At 41.3% G+C, this 10,006-nt stretch overlaps 1 protein-coding gene across 2 annotated transcripts in view; it reads left to right on the top strand.

Moving 5' to 3' along the window:
* The first annotated feature begins 2,677 nt into the window (after positions 1-2,677).
* Positions 2,678-10,006, top strand: part of LOC126996816 (lysosomal alpha-mannosidase-like) — a 114,223-nt gene continuing 106,894 nt past the window's right edge. For both annotated transcript variants that reach the window (XM_050857678.1, XM_050857676.1), the window contains exons 1-2: positions 2,678-3,307; positions 6,237-6,339. In XM_050857678.1, the coding sequence (XP_050713635.1) occupies positions 3,224-3,307; positions 6,237-6,339 (187 nt within the window). In that variant the 5' untranslated portion in view covers positions 2,678-3,223. The remainder of the gene's footprint in view (positions 3,308-6,236; positions 6,340-10,006) is intronic.

The raw sequence follows: 10,006 nt of genomic DNA, 5'->3' as shown, positions 1-10,006 counted from the left end.
GTCCGATTCTTTTTCTTTTATAGGTTGCTAATAAATATCTTTATTGTTATTAGACTATGATCGAGTAGTCGAGTACCCATATATCACCGAGATATCCACTCACTGAGTGGTGATCTCTCTCTCTCTCTCTCTCTCTCTCTCTCTCTCTCTCTCTCTCTGAATGAAGTGAATATTTATTTTTTCGAAAAAAAAATAGCATGTATAGTTATTATGGATGTACTTGATCATAGTCTAATAACAATAACAATATTTATTAGCAACCTAAAAAAAAATCGGACATGAATTAAGAATTATCAATAAATCCAATAAATAAATCCGAGCAACTGGTACCGGTACCGAGCAATCTGGTACCGGTACCGTACCGTTTAGCTGGTACCGTTAGTACCGGTACTGGCGGTACCTGCCCACCCCTACCAGACGGCTGGTAGAGAGATGCCCAATTCTTTCAAGGAGGAGGCCCAACAACGGGGCTGACGGCCGTAGTATTAATCTTCCCCATTCCCTTTCGATCCGTCCCCATCCCCATACGCGGGTCTGGGATATGTGTAAGCCGCCCCATCCCCTTCCCGTCCCCGGCGGGCCAGACAAGACCAACCCGAAGGTCATAATAATGTTGGCAGCACTTTCAAACCAATAATTACAGAAAACGAGATAAATAATGCATTTTTCACACACCATTGTATTCATATACATTATACATCATAAAACAAAACAATAGCGTTGTTGATCTACAGGTATACATATATATGGCATTATTATGGCAATACTTAACATATACCATAAAAAAGGGCTACCAATGACGTACACGACCTGGCAACCCCGGTGTACGTGGCTGGCCAAGCTGGCAGGTGTGTGTGACCAGACATGGATACCAACCTTTCTCATAAATTAACTTACCCGCGTTACCTGTTATTTAGTCATCTCTCTCTCTCTCTCTCTCTCTCTCTCTCTCTCTCTCTCTCTCTCTCTCTCTCTCTCTCTCTCTCTCTCTCTCTCTCTCTCTCTCTCTCTATATATATATATATATATATATATATATATATATATATATATATATATATATATATATATATATATATATCTTCCGTCTTTTGCCATTTTTGGGGCAATTATAAAGAAATCTTCAGGAATAACTGTATGTTTACAATCAAATGGAAACACAAGAGTCTTTACAAACTAAAAGAAATATATTAACTTCAGCATTAATTAAAGTTTGCGATACAAATATCAGTCATAGAAATATTCTGATACTTTTCAATATATTTTCTTCTATAATAACAATACGAAGGGGAACCTATAAAGATGTCCTGCCTCGCACCCCGTGCGGAGTCAACACTTTTGATCGACCCCATCTGCTATCTCTCCAGGTAGTGTTAATCAACCCCAACCCCCCGGGGACGCTTAAAACTGCGGGCCACAGCCAAGGGAAAGGGATGGGAAGGGAACGGGAATGGGGAAGATTAATATACTACGGCCGTGAAGGTGTCGGAAAGAGCCCACGTACTTTCCACCCCCGTGGCACCGGACAGGTCTCGAACCCATACGCTTCCAGCACCCCGCCGGAGCGCAAGGCGGAGACTACCTTTAATTTACCTTGAAGCGCTTCTGCCTCAAGAGAGCGTTACACCCTCGATGTACGTTGAGGCAGGGCCTTATATGGTATGATTGCATGGTCACTCCATATTATTATTTTTTTATAATGCAGTACATTAACTTGCCCAGTGCGTGAATTGATAATACGATACAGAAGTGGGCGCCTGTTAATACAAATTTAAAGCTATAATGGGTTAAGATTCGTTTTAGGTCCGTGCCAGTATCTCGATCATTACCTACCTTATGAAACATCACTATCTCTTCATATGTCTTTTCTACAAACCTTCAACAGTCATGGAAACGCTTTGAAAATCCAATTCAAGGACTTTTTTTACTCTTGAAAATAGGGGATAATGTTTACGAAAGCGCGTCGCCTCCTCTGGCGGCAGCCGCGGTCGTAAAGTTCGGTTGGAGTAGTTTAAATATGCTCCCCGACCCTAAACCCTCTGCGAGCTATTTTACGGCTTGCTGGCCGCGGCCGCCGCCAGAGGAGACACGCGCTTTCGTAAACATTATCCCCTATTTTCAGGAGTAAAAAAAAAAGTCCTTGAATATGATTTTCAAAGCGTTTCCATGACTGTTGAAGGTTTGTAGAAAAGATATATGAAGAGATAGTGATGTTTCATAAAGTAGATTATGAGATACTGGCACAGACCTAAAACGAATCTTTACCCTTTAATGTCCCTAATTGCTTACAGACTTCGATCAGCTATATATCATGCACTACAGCGCTGCCTCGATCCCCGCCTCCCTTTGTTACCCACGCGGCCCTTATGAAGCCAACAGTGCCTTGATAATACGATACAGAAGCCGGATGATTAAAAACCCCGTTCCTTGCTTAAACGTGTAGATATACAATCTAGATATATAAGCTACTCTGCCTCCCTCCAGCTATCATATGCACCGCCCCCCTGCCTCTTTGTTCCCCACAAAGGCATTGTGAAGCTAACAGTGCCTTGTTCAAGATTGCATGTCACCTTATCAATACAAAACGGAGTACTAATGACAAACAAACGAAACAAGGGCAACGCCCCCCTCCGGCCGGCCCCGTCCCCTCCAAAGCATGTTGCACAGTCCTCAGCTGGCGGGCTAATGGTCACCACTTCGCCAATTAATCCTTCACGAACCGTCCCTCAGAAGCACACCCCGAGATGCCAGGTCACAAGAAAAGGAAGTAACTAACTAAGGCTAAAAAGAAAGGCGCTGTGGAATGTCTCTCCGGTAGAAAAACTAAGGGGCGTGAAAACGGAGAACATGGCATCTGGGTTTGTTTATTATAGTCAGCTGTCAGCCCGTCAGCCTCATGTCACGTGGTGGTGGTGTCCTCTGTCAGTGTTAGCCCTGACGTGGTGCTGAATAAAGGTGGATTCTTGCCACAGCTGCTGCCCTAGTCATCCTCCCGTGACCTGCTGCCCCGCCACTTGTCACGATTGCTTGACTCACGAGAGGGTGAACTAACACACGTATTGCCTCAGTGTGTAACGCTTTGACTAGGGTCCGTCACGTTAGCAGCTGGCAGGGAGGTCAGTGTGAAGTCATCTGGCTGGGAGGATATCAATATAAGGTCATCTGGCAGGGAGGAAGAAGAGGTGGTCACCGTGAGAGGGAGGACAGGCCAGGGGTCGCCGTGATGAGGTGGGGTGGAGGGCAGTGTTGGGTCATCGGCCTGGTCCTCGTCGTGGTCGCCGTCAGCAGCAGCAGGCAGGCCAACCCGGTAAGTTTCCCTGGCCAGGCTTTTTTAAGACAAACACCCAAAGATTATTGCCCTAAACAGTAAATCTGGGGAGTAAGAAGATGAGTGTAGCCCCTCTGCTGCCATTGACAACCATGGCACAGTGCGAAGCGTATTGCATATATATATATATATATATATATATATATATATATATATATATATATATATATATATATATATATATAAACTGTATATGTATTTATCATAAACATAAACTTAACAAATCTAATGAAATCACATCTAACTTAATGTAACTTAGCCTTACCTAACCTAACTATATCTTACCTAACCTAACCTGCCCTGACCTCCCCCTCCCCCGTCGCCAAGTAAGATGTGCTACACTGTGCTCATAAACTTTATACATTATATTTTTTTGTTTCTTCAGTTTTCTAGGAGCTATTAGTTACTGCAGTGCATTCAGAAAAAAAAATAGTATTAACCTTATGCGAGATGGCTACTTTCCATATTAGCCATAAATATGTACCATTACATCTGATCATTTACCTTAGGATACTTGTCATGGTATTATTTCCATATATGTAAGGCTTTCTCAAGCCAGACATTTCTTACCTGTCTCACAGTGTAGTTCTTGTCATTCCAAATCTTTTGAACCCCATATACACACATCACAAATTGATAGCAAAGATGTTAGAGATTTATTTCCTTTTATCTCATTTGGGCAGTGAAACAGGTCAGGCTAGGTTAGATTAGATTTAGTATAGTTAGACTAGGTTGTGTTAATATTTAGTTAGATTGGATTTGTTAAGTTTGTTGTGATAATTATGAGTGATGCGTGTTGTTGCTAATGGTCGAGGTGGCAGCTCAACTTTGGTGGTGGCAGAGTCAATCTTCGTGTTTTTTGAGAGCTTAAGTGTTTATTTTTCCTCATTTGTACATATAGTGAAGACAAAACTTATTTGCTGTGCAGAAGGTGAATATGGGATCAGAGTTCTGGTTGTGGCTGGCAGCAGCAGCTTGGCCAGCCTTTCTCATGTTAATGTGAGATCTTTAGTGATTATTTTTCCCATGTTACTGCATATTTTGAGGAAAAGAATTCAGTTTCTGCTGAGTTTTGATGTTTTTATTTATTTGCTATCTATTTTTGCATAAATTCTCTCCTACTCATTTGTCAAACTTTTTCTGTTGCCATAGACATCTCAAAAGCAATTGAGTCTTAACAAATCTTTGCTATTCTTATGAATTCTATTTATCACTGTACTTTTATCACCAGTTTATTTACAGGCCAACCTATCTCCACTGTGATAGACAATCACTGTTTTACCCCTAAATCTATTGAAAGGGAATTCCATAGGATTCTGTTATTCATTGATGAACTTTTCAAAACTTTTCAAAACACCTCCACCAAAGATCGTCATGAAAATTGGTATGGGCATCAACTGTGATCCTATGCGTCATATGGAAACATTTGTTTTGAAATTTGATTAAATTCTATTTTTTTTTAAACTTGGACCTTGAGCAAACTTTTTGAGGTCAAGGTCAAGGCCTTGCAAGGTGCATCATATGGAAGCATTTGATGAAATTCTATTTTTATGGAAACAAACCTTGGGCGAGTTTTTCGAGGTCAAGGTCAAAGGTCAAGGCTAAGGCCGTGCAAGGTGCATCTTTCCATGAGCTAAAATATGAACCAAGTGTGAAGTCTCTGCGATGAAGAGAACCGAAGTTATGGGCAATCTGATGTTTTGTGCGACCTTGACCTTTGACCTTTGACATGAAAAATTTAATGGGTTCTATTCTGGATGGACATGAAGCTTCCCTGAAAAATTGGTAGAGATATCCGCAAAATTGTGCACAGGAGGCTGTTAATGAACAAACAAACAAATAAATAAACATACTGACCGGACTGAAAATATAACCTCCTCAAACTTCGTTGGCGGAGGTAATAAACTCTGTCTACTCTTATGCCAATAACTACTCTGCATTATTCAACATTTAAAAAAAAAAAAACTTTACAGCAGGAATTACAAGAATTGATGCTACAGAATGCTAAACCTCTTACCTTGCCATCATTGCTGATTGAGGCAGTAGAAACTTGGTGTCCTTCAGTGCCTCAGAAACTCAATTTCTCCATCTGACAACCAAACACAACCTTCCAATCATCTATCCTCTATTCTTTGATAACAGACAGCTTTCCCCTTCATCTACATTAGACATGCTTGGTCTATTCTTAACTCAAAATCTCACCTGGGAACTTCATATCTCTTCTCTTGTTAAATCCACTTCCTTGAGGTTGGGCTTTCTGTATCATTTCCCATTTTTACCCCTCCCAGATGCTATCCAGATATAAGGGCCTTGTCCCCCTTCATATAGAGTATGCATCTCATGTGTAGGAGGGGTTCCACACACATCCATTTTGGACAGAGTAAAGTCTAAGGCTTTTCTTTTCATTACCTCCCCTCCTCCTACCGAGTCTTATACTTCCTAAATTCTGCTGCAATGTTGCTTCTCTTTCCATTTTCTATTGATAGTTTCATTCCAGCTTCTCTTCTGAACTTGCTAATTGCATGCCTCAGCCTGCAGATGACTTTCTACTCTTGCTCATCCCTATGCTGTCCAAATCTCTTATGCAAGAGTTAACCAACATCTTATTTCATTTATTCGTATCACTTCTAAACTCTGGAGCAGCCTTCCTCTGTCTGTACTTCGTCCTGCCAGTCAGCCAAGCAGCATGAAGGAAAGTGGCTGGCTCCTTCTGCCTCCTCTGGTGGGGGGAGCTTATATTAGTTGTTTGATTGAATAGACTATGCTTAGTAGAAGTAACCTGTTGTAATCTGTTGTTGCACAGGCATAGTATTTGTTCTTTTTTTCCTTTCGTCCTTTTTATATTTTTATCTTTGTCATTTTATGTATTCTTATTTTATTTTATTTATTTTATTTTTTCCCTCCCTAGTCATGTCCAACAGGCAAGGAAGGGATGCTCAATGTTCACCTAGTCTGCCACACCCACGATGACACTGGCTGGCTCAAGACTGTGGACCAGTACTTCTATGGAGGTATGTGTTGTTATGAATTAAGGGTTGTTCAGAAAGTGAAGGTAATCCAGTAGCAAAATGGAGCATTCAAAATTAGCCTTTTTTATTTTTTATTTTTTTATTTTTTTAAGTCTTGGCCTATTGCGCTGGTAGGCGTCTTCCCGGTGGATCCTGATGCGGGTGGTATTAGTCGGGCACTCATACGTAAAATATTTGGAGCGGCTGCCTGGGTGGCAAGACTCTGACCTTGGACAATGGGGAAGATGTAAAGCTTGAATTTGAGTTCTTGTCTCAGCCTGGCAAGGATTACCTATATTTCCTGGACAACCCGGAGGTAGTTGATGCCATAAGAAACCTCAACCCCAAAGTGGCAGTTACCATTCTTGAGGTAAATTCTATTGTCAATTCAGTGACTAACAGTGAAATAAACAACAGAGCCAGTGCCTTCTATACAAAGTTGAACCAAGTAGTTGGCCCGAACTGCCTGAAACTAGCAGTTCAGATAAAACCAAGGTTCTGTTTCGCTAGCAATAGGTTCAGGACACCAGAGCCTGTTGAGTTTAACCAGCGGAGACAGGTGTTGAACAATTACCTGAATAAGACCTTGAAAAAACACAAACTAATAGCTAATATAATACAGGTAACTCAATTTACGCAAGTATTGTGTCCTTGAAGAGGTTGCGTAAATCAAAAACAATGTAAATCAAACTTTAGGTAGGTTTGTACCTTTATTGCCTACTGTATCACTCTGACTCTTCTCCCTCTTGTGGTTCCTCCTCTGGCTGCCCTTCCCCTCGTGGTAGCACAGCAGTGAGGGTGTTGTTGTTGTTGAGTAGCGTGGCAGCATGGGTACTGTATTGTTGTTCAAGTGGTGCGCGGGAAGAACTGAGCTCAGCTGTGTGGCTGCGGCACTGTATGATTACAGTTGCGTGAGACATCTGGTGGCCACTCCATAAAAAATTGCGTATAAGTGAAAAAACATGTAAACTGAACATTTATTTGGATTTTGGACCCCGCGTTATTTAAAAAACGCGTAAACCAAACTCGCGTAAATAGAGAGTTACCTGTACTGCTGGGGGCAGCCAACTACTTGAATCACCCCAGGTATTTTGAGAATGGGGTCCATCTGAAGCAGGAAGGATTAATCAGATACCATATGGCCATCATGGGCGGATTGAGTACAGGTAACTCTCGATTTATGCGAGTATTGTGTCCTTGAAGAAGTCGCGTAAATCAAAAACAATGTAAATCAAATGAGAGGTAGGTTTCTATCGAAAAATAAAATATTCACTTCATTCAGTGGAAAGAGAGAGAGAGAGAGAGAGAGAGAGAGAGAGAGAGAGAGAGAGAGAGAGAGAGAATATCCATATCATCAAGATATCCACTCAGGCACTCAGTCTCAGCCTCACTCGTGTGAGGAAGAAATGAGGGACACCATGAGCGACTGGCTAGTATTGGTACCAGTACCGAGCAGTCTGGTCCTGGTACCATACTGTATAGCTGGTACTGTTAGTACCGGTACCTTTTCACCCCTATTGTTGAGTAATGTGGCAGCGTGGGTACTGTATTGTTGTTCAAGTGGCGCGCGGGAAGAACTGAGCTCAGCTGTGTGGCTGCGGCGCCGTGTGAGTTCAGTTGCATGAGACATCTGGTGTCCACTCCATAAAATATTGCATATAAGTGAAAAAATGTGTAAATCAAACATTTATTTGGATTTTTGACCCCGCGTTATTTACAAACTCGCGTAAATTGAGAGTTACCTGTATTACCAGGTGTCAGTGCATCTATGAGGAAAGTAATTTTTCTTAAAATATCTGTCAACCATCTTGTCTTTGTCAATTTATTTCCATGACCTCTTGTATTTTTACTATACTATGTAAACAAGTCCTCCTTTTCGCTTGTTTCCATTTTTTTCATCACCCTGAACACTGTAATCATGTCTCCTTTCTGTTCTCCAAGGTACACAAACCCAGATTTTCCAATCACTCCTTGTATGTCATGCTTCTCAAGCTTGGCACCATTTTTACCACTGTTTTCTGATTTTTTTTCTGTTGTCATAATATATTTTTTGTGTGGAGACCACAGCAGCACTGCATATTTGTCTTGGTCAAATCTCTGACATAGCTTAAATCAGGTTAAGTGTTTCTCTTGATATATATCTTGCATATGTGTTTCTCAGGGGACAAGTTGTTTTGGAATGCAACACCTAAATCTCTCTCCTCTTGTTCCTTCTTAATTTGATCATTCACTATTTTATAATGCCAGCTGAGTCTCCTGGTTCCTTTGCCCAATTCAAGAACTACATTTCTTTAAGGAAATTGCATTAACATAGTGAAAAAATTCCATAATGAACATTACTGAGCACTGGGGGGACAAACCTGGGCCTCAGAAAGCCTGGGTTCGATTCCCAGCACTCTGTGGTGTTTATTATGGGAATTATATTTCTTAAAGTTAAATTCCATTTCCAACTCCTGGTTCCAGTTATATACTCTTGCGGCCTTAACCCAAGAACGTCGGCAGACCCTTTTTAGGGCTTTCACGAGTCATGGCTGTGGTACGGTGGACCCTAGAAAGGGCTCGCCATAAAACGCGTAATTCGAGCTAATTGCAGGCGGTGGTGGCATAGCGCAACCCACCATGAATGCCCTAGGTCAATGTGGTGGGTGAGTGATCTTGAGGTGGGCTTTTTTGTCACAGGTGGTGCTGTAAAGTCATGGCATACTGAACTAGCTATCCATACAGTGATCACTTGTCAAATTCTTTATAGTACAAAACAAGCGACTCGGCTAGATGCCACGTGTCACGAGACTGTTTATTTTGTAACAAACACCACCCAAAAAGAATGGACTTTGAGTAAAAGTAAATATTTTTAACGGCTTTATGGTTATGAGAGGAGTACTCTGATGTACGTTCCATGCTCTTTTCTTAGTCTCAAAATGCAGAGTAATTTTGTCGTTTCTCGGGCACTTCTCGGCTTTCCCATACTTGAAGCCCACGGGTTAAACAGTCCTCTTCCTCCACCATTACCTTTGCATTGTCATCAAATATAATAGTGCAGATATATACCCCATCCCCCATTGTAACGGGCTATCGGGGGGCGTTTAAAGGGCGTTGATTAAGACTTCAGCTTCCTTAAGGCGAATTATATTTGTAGCCTATATGTACAAGGAGCGTCATAGCGAGAGCGACTCTGTTGTGTGTCAGTCGGACTCTCGTGAAGGAGTGACGATTTACAGGTTGGAAAATAATTGTTACAATTGGTCACGTACGTCAAGGTGACCTCCACGCACTATGAAATGTGATGTATACAAACTGAGACGGTAAACACTGACAGACGACATTCCCATAAGGTGGCGTGATCTATCTGTCGTGGGTTTTTTCCATTGACAATTGTATGCCTAATTCGTGGTGATATTAAATAATAATAATAATACATTGATATCCTACTATAACACCATGTGATTTATGTAAATCAAAAATATTACTTGTACCAACACTGATCCTTGAGGTACTCCACTTATTACTCTGGACCACCCTCACATTTGGTCTAATATTACTGTCGTCATCTGTCATCTCTCAAAGAGTCTTCCATCCCCTTCAAGGTATTTCCTCTCAGTCTCCATTTTTATTTTTTTTATTATTATTATTATTTTTTTTTACGTCTTGGCCTATTGCGCCGGTAGGCTTC

The sequence above is a fragment of the Eriocheir sinensis genome, chromosome 11, assembly GCF_024679095.1.
Source record: "Eriocheir sinensis breed Jianghai 21 chromosome 11, ASM2467909v1, whole genome shotgun sequence".
Classification (NCBI taxonomy): domain Eukaryota; kingdom Metazoa; phylum Arthropoda; class Malacostraca; order Decapoda; family Varunidae; genus Eriocheir; species Eriocheir sinensis.
Note: the sequence above shows the minus strand (reverse complement) of the source record. Positions and strands in the feature narration are given on the sequence as shown.